The sequence below is a fragment of the Monodelphis domestica genome, chromosome X (genome assembly GCF_027887165.1).
Source record: "Monodelphis domestica isolate mMonDom1 chromosome X, mMonDom1.pri, whole genome shotgun sequence".
Taxonomy (NCBI): Eukaryota; Metazoa; Chordata; class Mammalia; order Didelphimorphia; family Didelphidae; genus Monodelphis; species Monodelphis domestica.
Window position 1 is genome coordinate 31980806 of NC_077235.1, and position 18549 is coordinate 31999354.

Genomic DNA, 18549 nt, shown 5'->3' on the forward strand with positions numbered 1-18549 from the left:
CCATCTCCCTACCACTTCAAACCCATTGTTCTCCCCTTCAAGGTCCCACTTTTTCTGCTTTGGGAATACTTCATTGTCACTGATAATGGGAATATGGAGAGACCCTCGACAAGTTCTTTCACCTTCTTCTAGATTGGAAAGGACATAGCAGTTACTTGATGCTGGCAGAAACAGAAGTGCCACTCATTCAGTACAAGTCACTGGAAAATCCCACCTGCTCTCATCCTGGTTTTTCCTCCTTCTAGGTGTTTCTACCTCTTATCCTAACCCCTGTCGGTGGCTTTTTAGCCTTTTATAGGACCTTCAGAACTTGATAGCTGTATCGTATTTGTCTTACATACAATTTCTTACTCACTTGTTTCCTCATTATGTGGCTAAAGTATTTAAGCTTCAGCTTCAGGATTTGACCTTCCATTGAAAAGTCTGAATTCATTTCTCTAGGTAATGACTGATGTGATCTCCTTGCTGTCCAGCGGTCTCTCAGAGGTCTTCTCCAGCACCACAATATGAAAGCGTGAATTCTGCGGCACTTGGCATTCCTTGTAGTCCAATTCTCATAGCCATACATGGCTCCTGGAAAAACCACAGCTTTAGCTATCCAGCCCTTTGTCAGCAAGGTGACATCTCTGCATTTTAGTATACCATCCAGATTTGCCAAGCTTTCCTTCCAAGGAGAAAGAGTCTTAATTTCACATCCGTGGTCGCCAACTACGGTGATCTTTGAGCCCAAGAAGATAAAACCTGACACCGCTTCCATTTCTCCTCCCTCTATTTGCCAGGAAAAGATGGGACTGGTTGCCATGATCTTAGTTCTTTGATATTAAGCATCAGTCTAGCTTTTACACTCTCCTCTTTTACCCTCATCAAGAAGCTGCTTTATTCTTCACTTTCTGCCATCAGAGTAGTATTTTTTAACCCTTACCTTCTGTCTGAGAATCAGCACTAAGTATTGTTTCTAAGACAGAAGAGCAGTAAGAGCTAAGCAATGGGAATTAAGTGACTTGCCCAGGGTCATACAGCTGGAAAGTATCTGAGGTCAGATCTGAACCCAGGACCTTTCATCGTTAGGCCTGACTCTCAATCTACTGAGCTACCAATCAGAGCAGTATTATCTGCATTGTTGATAGAGGGCCTGGATAGAGTTCCAGGCCTGGAGTTGGGAACATTCATCTTTCTGGGTTCAAATCTGGTCTCAGACACTTAATAGCTGTATGACACTGGGTAAATCCCTTAACCTTGTTTACCTCCTTTTTCTCATCTGTAAAATGAGCTGGAGAAGGAAATAGAACACTATTCCAATATCTCTGCCAAGAAAACTCCAAATGGAGTCACAGAGTCAGATACCACTGAATCACTACAATTTCCCACTCCTCCTTATTCAGATCAAATCCTTTTTGTTCGTTTGGCTTCTTCCTCCATCTCTGTGTGCCTTCATATGAACCGGCCTATGTCCCTGGAGTGCTCTCATTCATTCCTCACTGCCATTTCACAAAATCCTTAGCTTCTTTCCAAATCTCATGCCTATATGGGTAGGACCTTTGCTGACTTCCTCCACTTGCAAGTGTCAATGCCCCCTGAAATTCATTTATTTCATATGTACAAAGCGAAACTGTGATGGATGCTAGTTCTAATCATACAAAATCCAATTTAGTGCCAATTGCAGGTCACATTTAATGGGAACTAAAATTCTGTTAACAAATGCAAGGCAGTTGCAGGTTTTAACATATCATAACCATCAATAGTGTGTTTGCCTGTGGTTGTGTGTGGACATGATGTGTTGCTGTATACAATATTATGAGCAGTTTTAATTTTTTTAAAGAGTCCTTAAGGGGGAGGCTAGGCAACTCAGTGGATTGAGAGGCAGGCCTAGAGATGGGAAGTCCTGGGTTCAAATATGACCTCAGACACTTCCTGGCTATGTGACCCTGGGCAAGTCACTTCACCCCCATTCAATAGCCCTTACCACATTTGCCTAGCCCTTATACAGTATTGATTCTAATGCAGAAGGTGAGGGTTTAAATAAATAAATGAAAATAAAATGATCCCTTAACAAAATGGTCAAAAGGAAGAATATTTCAGATAGAAACATAGCCAGTGCAATAGAGAGAAAGCTTGTTACTCTATTAGTACAACAACCTGATGTAATTGAGAAATATAAACATGGTCATAGTAAGGGAAAAATAGGACAAAATATCTGAATGCCTGAATCTTGTGCAGGTGTGAATCTCTGACTCTTTTGCTCTGCTTACTTGACTGAAGAACCTTTTTTTCTTTACTCTCTTTCTCTTTTAATTTATTATTAAAATTCCTATATGTTTTTCAATATTAGGAGTATGTATTTTTATTCCTACAAAATTTTTGGTGACCACAAAGGGACTAAGAACTAGAGGAACCAGATTTCTTCTCCTGCCGTGGTTTTCCCTCTCATTTCCTCTCTCCCCTTTTCTTTCTCCCTTCTCCCTCCTGAAAATCCTTCAAAGCCTTCTTAGGCTCATTGCCTACACCTGCACAATCTCCAGTATAAAGACAGAGGTGAAACAAAAGGATTATCCTGGGAAAGGATACCTTCCCGACCATACAAATTCTCCATTTTTTGTTAAAACCTTTGGCCCCTGATCTCTTCAGCACATAATACAAGTTTGTTCTAGAACTCATGCTGGGAGGAAAAGAAAAACCATTTTTTATTAGTAGAATCTTTTATTCATGTTCCAATATAAGTTTCCAGGGAAAAAATTAAAAAACAAAAACAAAAAAAACTTCCCAACTACACACAAGAAGGAGGTTCAAAAGGAGGGGGGCTTGCCTCTCCATCCAGCCTGCCCCCCCCCAGGTGTAGTTTCGGCAGCAACAAGTGGGTCGGGGAATTAGTCCATGGACTGTTGGTGATGAAAAGGACGTTTATATATTAATCACTGAATATTCCAATCAGGGCTTTGTTGGATCCCTCATTGATGTCCTTGTCACACCGTATCATCTATCTGTCTTTTTATCTTGTTTTGCTGCTGTACTGTCAACTCTACGCAGCCATTTACCTGTCTTCTGTGCTCTTGCTCTCTCCCTCTGTTTAAAAGCTCAGTGCTCCAAATATGCTAAGTGTTTCATGTGTTGCTTGAACGATTGAACTGGATAGAAGTGACCTTAGAGCATAACCTGTCAGTGCTGGAAGGGATTCTAAGGATAATCTATTCTAACTGTCTCATTCTACAGATGAGGAAACTGAGGCCCAGTTTGCCCAAAGCATTACAGAGAGAACCAAAACATGTTATAATAAGTTACCACTTTACCTTAGAGGTCTCTCCTTCATTTATCACATTTAAACCCTTACCAAGTGTTCTCATTGGGCACTTCTGGAACCTGTCTTGCATTCACCCATCTGTTTATCTACTCAGCAATCAAGCCAGCCAGCTGACTATCCATCCCTTCTCTCTGCTTCTCTGTTCCCACTGCCACCAGCCTAGGCCTGATCCTTATTACCACCAGCTGGGCCTAGTAGGCTCCTAGGAGGCTCAACTCTATTCTCTCTTTAATCCAATGTAAGAATGACCTTTTCCTCAAGTATGGTTCTGGCCATATCACTCCTCTGCTCAGAAGTTTCAGTAGCTTCCTGTTACCTTACATAAAATTCCAACTCTTTTGTCTGGCCTTCGAGGACCTCCACCTTGCTTTTCTGTATCTCAAATCTTTCCCTTCCATTCACTGAAGGCTTTAACTAAACAGGACCTTAACTATCTCTTCTCCTCCCCAACCCATGTGCTTTTGCTCATGGATTCCCCCAAGCTTGTGATGAACCCTTTTGAGTCTTAGCCACCCTTCAAAGCCCAGCTTGAATGTTGCATTTTCCAAGAAATCTTCTTTGAGTATTCCAGTTAGTAACTTTCCTCCTGGACCTTACTGGGCACTTTGTATTGTGTTTCTGTAATGTATTTCTAATTTAGTGTTGTTGTTCAGTCATTTCAGCTGTGTCTGACTCTTTTGTGAGCTCATTTTGGTGTTTTCTTGGCAGAAATACTGCAGTGATTTGCCATTTCCTTCTCCAATCCATTTACAGATGAGGAAACAGGCAAACAGGGTAAAGTGACTTGCCCAGGGTCACACAGCTAGGGAGGTATCTGAGGCCTGATTCAAACTTAGAAAGATAACAACACTCTTATATCCACTGCAGCACCTCACTGCCTCTATACTTTAGTAATGTGTACTACAGTTCTCTATGGGTTTCTTATCTCCCTCCCTCCTACTAGATTGTAAACTCCACGAGGCAGAGTCTGTGTATATTATCTAAGAAAAGATTAATCCCATTCCTCATGGTTCATTTGTATCCCAGAAGCAGAGGCTAGCTGGCTGTCAAAGGGCCACTTGGAGATGTGTCAGGGGCATTTTGGGTAAGAGGAAGTAAGTTACCTCAGGCTGCAAATTCTGAGAGTCTTTCTCTACTATGGGTATCCATTCCCCTGCCTGTCTTCCTTGGCACCAGTTCATGAAGAGGACAAGTGTATGGTCCATGGAGTTTGCTCCCTTAGCAGGGCTTAGCATATGAGAAGGCAAGGACCAAGCCTGGATCTCCTTATCACTGACACATTCTCCAGTGAACCATGGTTTTTCTTTTTATTAAAACCCAATTCTTCCACCTTAGAATCCAAGGCAGAAGAGTGGTTAGGGCTAGGCAATGGGGGTCAAGTGACTTGCCCAGGGTCACCCAGCTAGAAATTTTCTGAGGCCAGATTTGAATCTAAGACCTCCCGCCTCTAGGCCTAGCTCTCAGTCCACTGAGCTACCCAGCTGCTCCTGAACTGTGGATTTGTTGAGATGGAAGGAACCTTAGACTATCATGCCCAGTGCCTGATGGAGAGAAACTATAGCCTAGAGTGGAAGTGATTTGTCCAAGGTCATACAGAGAGGGCTAGAGCCGGTTTATAGCCTCCCAGTTGCTTCTTTGGGGGGCTTTGGTTTCCTCCTCTCTATAATCAGAAGAGTCATCTCTGGCCCCTTGGGCTTGTGGTTTGGATGTTTTGGGAAGGAAAGTGTCTTGACCTTCTTGGAGAAAGCAAATCTGCTTGGATGCTGCCAAATGAGGGCATTCCAGGTGGCTGGGCTGAAGCCCTAACCAGCTCTTTCCCAATTAGGTTCTGTACACATTCCATGTCCCCTGGGCCCCCTTTTGAACTAATTACTGACCTCAGCTGCTATTGCTTCTACGTTTTGCCATGGTAATGGGCTGCTTTTCTTCCATCCCCAAAGAGAAGGGGCTCATGCCCACCAAAGCTTCACCCGCCCTCAATGGGGGCAGCTGCCAGATTGCCCCACCTCTGCTGGGTGGTCCCTCAGCTCCAGGTCCCTGGCGGATTCAAAGGCTGGCACTGTTTTGTGGGGAGTTTTGGAGGGAGGAGGAATGGGGTCTGGGAATTGGCCCCCTGGGACTTTTGCGAAGGTTTTTCTACTACTGCCATCCCTTTGAGCGTACCGGAAACTCAGCAGGCCTGGATTCTTCTGCGGTGCCCATCGTTGCCTGCCAGCACCCAACGATAACAGTTAATGGAGTGCGTTTGGTGCTTGGGGCTACCAATGAACTGCCACATATCTCCGCTGCTTTTCAAGCTAAGCATCCGGGCTCTGGGAACTGGTTGGACAATAAGCCAGTTCATCAGCGGGAAAAGCTCGTCAGACATGGTTATATAGCTCTCACTCAGCTTGCTTATTCTTCCCCCTCCCCTCCTCCCACCCCCGACTGTTTTTCTTTGAGGCAGTGAAACAACAACATACTGGTACATTGACCAGGCTGCCCCTTTCTTGGGCAAGAAACCAATGTTTTTCTATCGCCTTCCTCCTCACAGCAACCCAGGGAGGCACACGAGGCCACAAGGACCTTTAATGCTCCCTTTCACAGATGGGCACACTGAGGCCCAGAGGAAGAAAGGGCAGGGTCCTAGTAGTAAGCCAGGGACAGATCTGGGACAGGAGTCCAGGGTTCCAGCCCCTTTCCCTAGCAAACCGAGCAGAACTGAATCTAGTCTGCTACCTAGCTGTAGGTCTGAGGGGTTAGCTGGCTAAGAGGAAGGGACTAGGCCACAAGGCGCAGTGATCTTTGCCCTTTAGGCCTGTCTCGTCTGTATGTCTATCAATCTAGGCGTTTTGGTGATTCTGTCTTGGAGATACCTGACAGAGCTTGGAGATTCCCACGGAACTAGAGTCTACTCTTCAAGGATAAGGACGTTACAGGACCTTAAGACAAACTTCCAAGTTGGGGAAAGGAGGAAAGAGGGAAGGGCAGGTGAGAGCCCACACTTGCTAGGCTAGAGGACTAGGCAATAGAAGCTGGAGGGTAAGGAAAGGAGGCAACTGCGTGCTGAATGCATGTCATTCCAGCTGTCCGGATGGTCATAGTTTCTAGGAAGAGAATCTGAGAGGGACCCGGAACCCCTTCCCTTGGATTGTCTGGCAAGGGAGTAACGGGGCTGCTTCCCTGCCAAGAAGGAGAGTGAGCTTTGCAGGAGCTGTGCCACATAGCCAGCTCTGGGGAGGACCTTCCTTCCTGGGTCGTGAAGAAGCCAAGCCCTTTTCTAGCATTTTCCTTTTGGTCTGCTGAGAACAGGTTAGTGGGTCATTCAGGTGACTGCATCCAACTGGAGAAGTCAACAGTGAAGATTTTCATCACTCACCTTCTGCTTAAGTCCCTTGGCTACTCAGTGCCTCAGTTTTCCCATCTGTAAAATGAGAATCCAGATCCTTAGGTACCATGATCACGAGAATTGCAAAGCCTTTTGCCAATGCTAGGAGCTCCCACAATGCTAAATACTAAAGAAAATCAAGAGTTGGCCTGGCAAGAGTTCCACTCAGGTGTGTCGAGGGACTTCCCTGGAAAATGGAGTTGAATCCAACTTTGGCCTTCCAGCTTGGAGCTTCTGGTCCTCAACCAAGCTCCCTGAGCTCCTTGTCTTGTTTTCGGTCTGGACCTCAACTTTACCTCTTCTCCTTATTCCTCCCCTCTCCCACCCCTCCCCACAGGTGATACTGAAGACAACCCAGGACAATGCCACTGGTCAAGAGGAACATTGAGCCCAGGCACTTGTGCCGAGGTGCCCTGCCCGATGGGGTCACCAGCGAGCTGGAATGTGTCACCAACAGCACTCTAGCTGCCATCATCAAGCAGTTGGGAAGCCTCAGTAAGTGGGCTAGTCTTCGAGGGCCCGGGGCACAGGCCTGGAGGGTAGCTTTCTAGATCTGAGCCATTCCCCTTTTCCTCCTGATCTTGCCTCTGACCTTGGGGGTAAAGGATCCAAAAATGTCTAGGGTTCAAGCTTTAAATTTGAAATCCTCTCATTCTGTAGGGGATACTGAGACCCAGAGAGGCGAAGTGATGAAGTCCCTGCTATTGTGGAGTCCCTAGTCATAGGAAGCCATAGATTTTTGAGGATTGAAGGTGATCTCAAAGTGTCATCTGATCAATTCCCCTTCCTCCAGGCAAGTGGGCAGCATACCTAGGCCATCCCAGAGACTTCATTGTTGGTTTGATCCTGAAAGACTTTACAGTGTCTCCTAACAAGTTTCCTGGTAGCCAAGAGACTCTTGCCAAATGTTTCCTGCTATAATGACTGACACTTAAATGGGCTACTCATCAACTTGGGTACATGACTCCCTTTTCCTGAGCCTTAGAAGAATAAAAAATGGGAGTATTGTCCCCCAGGATCTCAAATGTCCCTTCCATGGCCCAGGTCTTGAGCCCCATAATTTGATAGGTTTTAGTGAGCCTCCTGGTTACTCTGGGAACATAGATCATGTGTATAGAGGCACTTAGGTTTCTGCAGTTGTCTAATGAGGGGCTCTCTCATGAGCAGTGACAGCAAACCTTTTAGAGACTGAGTGCCATGCCCCATCCTACCCTTACCCCCAGACAAAGGACGAAATGCTCCCATTGGGCTGCTGGGCAGAGGGGTGGGTGACAAGAGGCATGTGTGGAGAGGGTGAGGGGAGTGGCCCAAGTACTCCACTCCTCTCCAGCTCTGCTGCCTGTGAGCCACCCACCTTACCCTCTGTGCACTCCCATTGGCTACTGGGCAGAGGGGTGGGGAATGTGAAAAAATGTCAAGCCCAGTGGAAATGGGGAGGGGAACAGCTTCACTGGAGTACCTCTGCCTTTCTAGTAATGAACTGGGGGTGTGGCCCACATTCCCACAGAGAGCTTCCTGTGTGCCATCTTTGGCACCTGTGCCATAGGTTTGCCATCACTGCTCATTAGCAATAGAGGGGGCAGGTTAGGATTTAGGCAGAAGCTCCCTTCTCAGTTGGAAGATTGTCTATGATAGATCTGGAGGGGAGATTTGGTTTCAAATCTTGGCTCCAGTACATATGAGACTTTACCTTTCTAGACCACAGTGCCTTTGAATCATAAAATGGGGATAATATTTGCCCCACCTGCCTCAGAGTTGTCTTGCATTTTTGTTTTAGGAAAAGTGCTTTTAAATCTTTATTCTGAGCTGTTACTGTTGGGACAAGGAGCTACTTTTGAACCCCTGGGTAATGTGTGACTTGAATCACTGCATATGGCCCAGGGCCTGTATGCAGGCACCTCTCTTTGCCCACTGAACTAGGCCTAGCCTCTTGGGCAGATTTTCCCAAATGGAGTGCCCTCTGTGCTAAGTCCTTGTAGCTTAGAGATGCTCAGCTAGAAACCAATGATAGATATGCTGCCCATTTGGTGGTCATCAGCCTAGAATGCCTGACAAGCCAGGGAATAGGATAGAGTGGAGGAAAACATTGTGTGAACACCAGGAGGAGCATTAGAATGGAGAACATCAAGGCCACGGGTGACTTTTGGCCATAGAATGCAATTACCTGGGGGGAAGCACAGGACATAGCATCGGTGCCACTTAGTTGGGCCTTAGGACACAGAATTTCGTAGTGAGAAGGCTCTGGAAACATGGCGCACACACCAGCATTGGGTGGGATTTGGGGTTCAGCTTAACTCTTCATTTTACAGATGAGCAAACTGAGGCTTAGAGATAGTCATTGACTTGTCCAAGGTCAGTAGACAAACTGCTTAACAATGAAGTTGAGGCTTGAACGAGATCACTTGATTCTCAGTCCTATCACAGCTCCCCACCACAGCTTTAAAGGCCCAGCCTTAGCTGGCAAGAAGGGTGAAGCTCCAGGAAACAGCTGTTCCCAGTGGGAATAGCATCTTCATGTAGGGATTACTTCCTGGCCCCATGAGGGCCCCAGCCTGAGTAGCTGTGGCTGAGGCCCACAAAACAGCAGTGACAAGGCGTAATGATGCACCTAGTTTGGGGGACCCCAGAGTCTTCCCCTTGGTACAGAATTGCTTTGTGGCATAATGAGGTAGCACATCTCCTAAGGGGCAGTCTGCTCCCCAGTCCTTATTGTAACCCTCCAAGACCCTTCGGCCCCAGGCAAACAGGGCCCTGATTTGCCAGCCTCTGTTGTGGGGGAGAAAATCATAAATTAGCCTCAGTACCACTGAGCTGTCAGGGACTTGGCATGTCCCACTTTTCTCCCATATTGACATTGTAAAAAGAGGACAGAGCAGGGAGCAGGCCATTTTTAACTCAAAGGAATGATTGTCTAAGGATAAAATTTAGGCATCGGCAAGGGTGCCAGTTTGTGTTGAAGAACTCCACTTAGGATCTGTATCCCTCACAATCTACCCATGAAGCCTGTCTTGCTGGGACTTTGAGGGAAAGGAGACCAACCACTTAGGGAGTCTGTGCGCTTTCAGAGAACGAGGAAGAGATGAACTCAGAAGCATGCATTGGGGCTAGGGATGTGTATGGGACTGCCTGCCCCTGGGCAGTAGAGGAGGCAGAAGAATGGTAGCTACTCAGCTGAGGCTACTCGGAATCTCACTAGCTCCCGGAAGCCTGCCCATAAGCACAGACACTGAATGTCGGAAAGGATCTCAGAGGGCATAGAATCTACCCCCAGCTAGGCCAAAATCTATACATCATTCGGTTTCTAGTTGCAGACCTTCAGTGATGGGGAGCTCATCACCTCCTGAGATAGTCCATTCTGGGAGAGATGACCCATAATTTTATTAAAGGAGAACGGCTTGGAGGAATTAAGGATGTTTAATCTGGGATCTTCCAGAGTATATTTCATGAGAGGATGAGATCTCTGTCTTCGGATATTTTAGGGACCACATTTTACTTGACCCCTGAGGGCAGAAGTAGGAGCATGGGGTTTGGGTGGAGGAGGTTGCAGAGAGGTAGATGGAGGCTTGATGTCAGGCCGAAACTCCCAACAAAGCTCTCTGAAAAGCAAAATAGGGTGACCCAGGACAATGGAGTTCCCTGGCCTAGGAAGCCTTCAAGCAGAGGCCAGGTGAAGGGTTTTGTTCAGGTATGACTTGTATCTGGTGACCTCCAAGATCCCCTCAGCTCAGAGATTCAGTCCATCAGCAAACTGAGGGAAGCTTCACTGAAGCTGGCCAAACCCATGGTTGGGTTTGTTGAGAGAGTGTTGTGGGGAACCCTCTCAAGACACTTTCTGTCCCTCTCCCTCCGATTCTAGGCAGACATGCAGAGGACATCTTTGGCGAGCTCTTTAATGAAGCCAACAGTTTCTACATGCGAATGAACTCACTGCAGGAAAGGGTGGACCTCTTGGTGATTAAGGTCACACAGCTGGACTCTACTGTGGAGGAAGGTGGGTAAGCCAACAGAGGGTCCCTCTTTCCTGAGGCAGAGCAAGTCTGCTTTTTCTCCTCCTTGCCTAAGTTATGGCCGCCATCTTCCTCAGGGCACATTTTAAGCCTGCTAGGGCCCTCTGACATTGATTTGTCTCTCTAAAATTTGTTTACTCTTTCGGGACTGGCCCTAATTGGGTATTTTTAAAATAAGTTTTCCTGATGCCTCCAGTTTGTACCCTGTAGTCGATTTGGGCTCTCTCCCAGTGTCGTCCCAAAGTTGAATTCTTCTGTGTTATGATGCAAGACAGTTTCGCAAAGATGGCTGGCGATAGAGCTCTGATAGCTCTCTGGCATCACAGGTCATGAGAGGAGTCGTCCCCCATCCTCTCTCCTTTTTAAAAAAAAAGACATTTGTATTTTCATTCATCCCAGCAGTATGTGTACATTTGAAAAATATTCATAGAGATAGGAAAACATTAGTCTGCTTTGTATGTGTACAGACCCATCACAGTAACCACACACACATGCAACACATGTACACACACATGCAACACACATGTGCACACATAACCTAGGACTTCCAAAGCTCCTAACTTATCAAATTCTGTGACTATGAAACTGCAGTCTGCTGTGGCATAGAAGGTGTCAGAGAAGATATCGGTGGCCAGGAAAGGCAAGGAATGAGAATGTGGGCCGGCGCATGGTTTAGCTCATGTGCTCAGCTGGTAGGCGCTAAATATTAAAATGAGAAGTGGCAGGCACACAGTGTTTTGACGAGGTTCATCATGGAGGCTTTCTAGAGAGTCGCAGCTATGAATCAGAAGGGAGGCTTGCAGTCTGGTCATACTGTTGGTGAGAGCCAGTTATCACAGATGATCAGCAAGCACCTACTATGTGCTAGACACAGTGACATTCTGGAGGACTGAAAGTAGTGAAATGTAAATACAAGATTTTAGAGTTGGAAAGGGACCTCAGAGATTATCCAGCCCACCCTCTGTTCTCTCCACTTCACACATGTGGAGACTGAGGCCCCGGAGATAAAATGGTGTGCCTTAGTTTACCTGGATAGTGAAAGGGCAGAGAACTGAAACTGGGGCTTTCCTTCCTTTCTTATATCATCATCACTTTTTTATAACGCCCCCCTTTATAAGATTATTATGACCCCTCTTTCATTAGAAACCTCCCTTATAACAAGCATGTACAGTTTAAAGCAATGTGGACCTCCCCTAGCCCATCAGCCTGACTCTCTCTTAACCTGTCAGCCTGGTCCTTCCCTAGTTCATCAGTGTGGCCCTCCCCTAGCTTTCATCTGCAAAGGACCGGGCTGGAGCAGACGACTTCCGAGATCCCCCCTCAAGCTCTAAGTCCATGGAACAGTGATAACAGTGCAGTACACGGACCGTTCTGAAAACACAGGCCTCATTCTCTGCCCAGGCTCTGTCACGTCTTTGCCAAGAGGCAGGAGATGGGCTCCATTGTCTTAGATGTAGTCAGTGTGTGGCTCAGAATTCTGGAGTCTTTTCTTTGCAGGATCACTCTCATGGGATACATCGGTCTCCTGCCATTCACGTATAACTCCCATCCTAAATTCAATTGGCTAGCCATGTGGGGCAGGGGTCTACCGCCCCTAAAGCAACAACAACAATGTCTCAGGGAAGGCCTCACAGTCTGGATTCCCCCCCCCCAACCTCCCAGAAACACACTCATCCTCTCCTCTGTTACTCCTTTTATGACCCATTTCCAATAGACTTAAGAGCATGAAGTCATTCATCTTTTTACAGATTCACAGACATGCAAATAGAGATGCAATAAAAAAAATTGCTCATATGTACATCCTGTCACGATTCCAGGTGATGCAGTGCATAGAGTCCTCAGAAAGACCTGGGTTCAAATCCAGCCTCAGATACTTCCTAGCTTATGACCTTGGTCAAGTCACTCAACCTCTGACTGCCCCATTTTCCTCATCTGTATGATGGGGATAGAGTAATTGTGAGAATAAAATGAGATATGTGTAAAGCACTGGTGTCAAAGTCACTGTACACAAGGAACCCTGTAGGTGCATATTGGCTTAGAAAACCACATGTCAACATTATCTATGTTCTGTTATATTTTTATTTTTTTTTTGTTAAATATTTTCCAATTACCTCTGAATCTGCTTCTGGCAGCACTTGAGACGGCCTATGGGGGACATGTTTGACACTTCTGCATACCTGAAAGTGCTCTATAAATGCTAGCTATTATAATTTCACAGATGTAGGCTTATAAATAGCTTCTCAGTACTCAGTGATGGCCCCTTGGGTGTACATATGCCCAGCTTGTGGCTTCCTAATTGGCTACTGATTCTTTCCCGTGATAAACAATGCTTTAACAATGGGAGTCCACTTGGCTTAATTATCTAGGAGATGCTGGGAAGCAGCATGCAGGTGCATCCTGTGGGCCTCCCAGAGGAGGAGTGACTTTACTCTAGGCTGTTACCGAAGGAAGCAACATGCTTTTGGATAGCCTGTTGAGTGGGCTGAGAATTACAGAGGCCTTGGAAACACCAGGTAGAGGACGTGACACACAGAAGGATGAGAATTCAAGGTTACGTTTTCTGTCTCCTCACCCCCACCCATGTGACCAGGGCACGTGGCCTGCCGTGATACAGGGCAGAGGAGAGAACCTACCATAGCTATCTTTGCTCCCTGGACTTGCCCTTGGCCCAGCTTGTCTGCTAGAAGTTGTCCCATCCTGCCATCTAAGCCACCCGAGCCCCAGCCAACCATAGACGCCAAGATTCTCTTTCCAGAAATTGTGCCTAGTGTTACCGGATGGGGATTTCCACCCCCTTGGGGCAGCCACTTCTGCTTTCTGAGCCTCAGTTTCTTCTCCTATAAAAGGAGATTGGATGGCCTAGATGACTCCCGAGATTCCTTCTGACTTTGAGATTTGGGATCTAGGAGCTCTGAGAGGTCCCTTCTCATTCGGATGACATGTGGCCAGAGAGCCCTTCCTATTCTAAAACTTGGTGCCCCTCCCTTCTGATCTGTGCCAGCCCAGCATGGTGGGGAAAGCAGGCACATATTCTGTTTCGACCACTTGCCTAGGAAATAAGACACTGGGCCTAAACACTACAAGACAGCCATAGGCTTTTCTCTCTAGTCCAGTTCCCATGGGGTAGCTGGGCCAGGGCTGGGGCTCCAAGGGAAGGTGCCAGAGGCAAACACTGGGCTTCTCTGAGCCATAGATGGGCAGGAATGGGCATGGGGCACATTTGGTGGTGGGGAAGGGTTTCTGGTGGCCCCGGGGGGTGGGGTGAGGGGGAGGGGGCGGGGATTTGAACATCAACCAGGAGGTTAGTTGGTTTTTTGTGGTGGAGGTCACTTGTGAATAGCAGTCACCCAAGTACTTCAAGTTTGCCATCTAGTGGCCATTGCTATAGCAAATAGCTTGGGGGGGGGGCAAAAAAAGAAAAGGGCTTTCTAGAAATGAGGACAGCTTATAGGTCTATAAATACGGGGCTGCAGGAGAACCCCTGGCATATGGCCATGGATGAAGGCTACAGCCAAGAGACTCTGTCATACTGGAAAAAGGATCCTCCTGTCCCAGTCCAAGAATGGGAAGGGGTCTCCGAGGTCATCTCATGTGCCTCTGCCTCAGTTTACACAAGAGGAAAGTGGGGCCTAGAGAAAGGAGTGTTACTTCTCCAGGGTAACTCAGGTGGTAAGTGGCTGAACCAAGATTCGAACCTCCATCTCCTAACTCCAAATCCAGCTCTCTGCTCTGTAATTCAGTCTCTTCCTTCTGCCACTTACTAGCTGTGGGACCTGGGCCAGGGCCTTTCACATCTCTGATTTTCAGTTTCCTCATCTGTAAAATGGGCATCCTCTTCCTTCCTGTTGGGAATAAATAGCTGTGTAAGCCTTAAAACCCTACTGCCACATGAGCTCCTTTGACGTACGTATTTGAGAGTCATTGGCGTCCCTTCCTGTGTCTTCCAGGAGTTGGCCCCTTCACTCACCCACTCCTCTCCCAAACCTTCAGCTTCTCCCTGGCTCCCAGCTCCTTCCCTGCTGCCTATAAATCTGCTTGGCTCTCTCTGCCTTACTTACAAAGCTTTCATTTAACTCAGCTCCAACCATCGTTCTAGATCTCTCTTCCCTTTCATAGCCAAACTCCTAGAAAGAAAAAGTGCTTGTCCGCGTTACCTTCCTCATCTCCCATTTCTCAGTCCCTGTTCCCATCACTTCCTCACGCGCTCAGTCGGTTCCCCTCCTTGTTCCTTCTGTAGCGTTGACACTGTTGCCTGCTACTGCTTCTTCCTAGATCCTCTACCCGCAGGTGCCGCCCCAATCTATGTATCCAGCCTTTAGCTCTCCCCTGGACTCCATCCCTGCATCTCCAGCTACCTGCTTCATATCTGCTCCTGTAGGCTGCCAGACAACCCTGCTGCCCTTCTTGCCCCTTACCCATCCATCCTCTGTATGGCTGCCAAACTGACATTCCAGGAGCACGAGTTAGACCAGGTCACTGACATCATGGTGACTCCTTTGTGTCTTGAGAAAATACTAACTCCTTTCCTTGGCACTTAAAGGCACTCCCAGCGTGCTGCTAGCCTCTCTCTCCAGACTTATTCACATGACTCACCCTAAGGAACTTTATTTTCCAACCAAGCTGCCATGCTTACTGTTCCACTGATACATCATTCCATCTCCCACCTCTGAGACTTTGCCCACATTGTCCCCTGTTCCTGGAATTTTCTCCCTCCTCACCTTCAATGTTTGGAATCCTGTGTTCCCTGCAAATCACAGCTTGGGCCATCTCCCACATGAAGCCTTTTCTGATCTCCCTCCACGTTCCCGAATTACTTCATTTTGACCGCACTTTGCATTTACTTATCAATATACAGGTCATTGTCCTTCTACTAGAATGTCCACTCCTTGAGGGTAAGAACAAATCCATTTGGTTCGTATGAATGTAATTGTGTATGTAGGTAGGGAATAGGAATCTGTTGTCTGGGCGGGTGCTGCATTGAACAGGGGTTGACTGATACTTTATTTGCTCCCAAGAACCCTTTGGAGGTTCTTTGGAAACAAGGGCTCAAAGAAAGAGATTGTGTCACCAAGAGAGAGGGCACCAAGTCTTTAGATGGACCTAAAGCCCTGTCTCCATTCTGCCTGGGTCCTTGGACCACTTGGATAGACATTAGCTCATTTTAAATGGTAGAATGGGGGCATCGAGGTGGCTCAGGCCTAGAGATGGAAGGTCCTGGATTCAAATGTGACCTCTGATATTTCTCAGCTGTGTGACCCTGGGCAAGTCAATTAACTCTAGTAAGTCTAGCCCTTACCACTCTTCTGCCTTGAAACCAATACTTAGTATTGATTCTAAAATGGAAGGCAAAGGTTATTAAAATGATAGGGGCAGCTGGGTAGCTCAGTAGATTAAGAGCCAGGCCTAGAGACGGAAGGTCCTAGGTTCAAATCTGGCCTCAGACACTTCCCAGCTGTGTGACCCTAGGCAAGTCACTTAAGCCCCATTGCCTAGCCCTTAGCACTCTTCTGCTTTGGAGCCAATACACAGTATTGATTCCAAGATGGAAGGTGAGGATTTTTTTAAAAAAAAGAAATCATAGCAGCTCCTGTACTACAGAGAAGAAAACTGAAGCCTAGAGAGGATAGGTGATTTGTTTAAGGTAACCCTGAGCTAGGATTTGAACCCAGGTCTCCTCACTCCCTGGTACCAGAGTCAATAGTGCCCCACTGCCTGCCTAATGAAGTTCCTGCTGCTCAAAGCAGATAAGAACACCAAGCTTTGGGACTAGTAAGGCCAGAGGCAATGGGAACCTTTTGGAGACTCTTCCATATAATCCAGAAAGTGATGCCTCTTGAGCTGGCTAGGGATATCCAACCACCATCTAAGCAAGTGGACCCAGAAGGCACATGACTATAATACAGCTTTGAAGTCCTGAGCTATATGCACCATGGGAAGCATTGGCATGCCAACTAGACAGAACTGGCAGAAGGCAGACCTGAGTGTGAAGCTATGTGGTGGCAGAGACCATATCACCACTCTGAACTGTAGTGTCCTCTTCTATAAAATGAGGGCTTCTTTTCTATTGTGTCATGGACCCCCTTCTCTGAATTATGTTTTTAAATGACTGAAAGAAATGCTCAATTTCAGCTAGAGGTTGGTAAAAATAAGGATGTCTATTTTTCCTCATCCATCCAAATTCATGAATCCCTTGAAAGCCATCCACAGACCCCTGAAGGGCTCTGTGGCCCCCAGGTTATGAACCCCTTGACTAGATGATCTCCAAAGTCCCTTGCCACACTAAATCCTCTGCTCCTCGGCTCCGCAGTGTCCCTGCAGGATATCAACATGAGGAAGGCTTTCCGGAGCTCCACAATCCAGAATCAGCAGGTGGTATCACGTAACTCCATCCCCAACCCTGTGATGGAGATGTACCAGCGGTGTGACAAGCCCCCGCCACTCAACATCCTCACGGCCTACAGGTAGGAGGGAGGGCAGGGCCCCAGGCTACCAGGATAGGTTTGGTGAGCGAGAGCAAGTGGAACGGTATTGTCAGAGTCAGAATCCTCCATTCTATTTGTTGGGGCTTTTGCGATTGTCAGGAGTACCAGCTTCGGAGTTGGGGAGCCTGACTGAACCCTGGCCAAGCCCTCTCCTAGCTGTATAAACTTGGGCAACTTGATTCTTCTCTCTTAGCTGAGCCCCCTCATCTGACATTGGACAAAATAACACCCTCCCTGCCAGGCAGGGTCATTGGGCGCCAAGTACTCATCTGCATTTCTTTCCACTTACTAAAGAAACGTAAGCTGCTCCCATGAAAGACATTGGCCGTGGCTCCAGGCAGAGCTGCCATCTCATTTGGATGGGGGCTGCTGCCTACCCAGGCCTCATCACCTAGTTGCCAGCCAAGCATTCCTTCATCCATGAAACCTCCCACTGCTCCAGGCTCGTCTTCCTCCCTAGTTGGCTCAGAGCTGGGGGCATGGAAGGATGCGTCCCAAGACCCCACTTGCTTCAAGCCACTCCACACCAGAGAACACACGTTATTTAACAGTCATGAAGTGGTTGGCAATAATAAAGAAGGACTGGCAATGATTTAGACTTTATACTATTAGAGGGCGTATAGAAAGGCACGATCAGTAACAGCTTTCTCTTGTCCTGAGCTTTTTACCTCTCTCAGTGCCACTGCACACAGTAGGCACCAAATATATCCTCCCAACAATTCTGGGTTATGATCCCCATTTTACAGATGAAAAACTGAGACCCAGAGAAGTGAATGACTTGCCTTAGGTCACATAGCTAGTAGGTGGGAAAATGAGGCTTCATGTCTCCCAACTCCCAATCCCAATTCTCCTACACCACTACTGTCTCAGTCAAGGTGCTACCCAGTCCTATCCACCATCAGTTTCTTCTCAAAGGAAGGGTCTCTTCTTCACTTGGGACCCACCTGTATGCTTAAGATTCACCAGGTCCTTAGCATGGTTCCTTGGAGACAGACATCCAATACCATCCTGTTGTATGGTTCCTGGGGCTGCATGATAGAAAATAGGCCTGGACGTAGGGAAGCACCCAGTTTCATTACTGATCCTTCCTTGCTGATAACAGTCAATCCACATATTTCAGGAGTGTGCTTTGTAGGGCAACTTGTTTGGGTTTTTGTTGGGAAGTGCCTCTTTGGTTGAAAGTAAATGTATCCTCCAAAAGGGCCATAGCTCCAACCAGGGTTCCAGTCAGCCCTGTACATGCTCTCCCCTAGACACTGCATCTCCCAACTGCCAGGCAGTGGATGAAGCCATTGTTCACAATCTCCTGAGCCTTCTAGACCTCGCTTCTGATCACTCCAACAAGGGAGGAAATTTTCTGTCTTTGGGGAATGCCCCTAGACACAGAAAGTTCAATTT

The 18549-nt window shown here is 47.2% G+C and overlaps 1 protein-coding gene across 11 annotated transcripts in view; it reads left to right on the top strand.

Annotated features, from left to right (window-relative positions):
* LOC100015800 (actin-binding protein WASF3-like) overlaps window positions 1-18549 on the top strand; it is a 213435-nt gene that overhangs the window by 172225 nt on the left and 22661 nt on the right. For all 11 annotated transcript variants that reach the window (XM_056808936.1, XM_056808935.1, XM_056808937.1 and 8 more), the window contains 3 exons: window positions 7000-7157; window positions 10519-10653; window positions 16977-17130. In XM_056808936.1, coding sequence (XP_056664914.1) covers window positions 7025-7157; window positions 10519-10653; window positions 16977-17130 — 422 coding nt within the window. In that variant the 5' untranslated portion in view covers window positions 7000-7024. The remainder of the gene's footprint in view (window positions 1-6999; window positions 7158-10518; window positions 10654-16976; window positions 17131-18549) is intronic.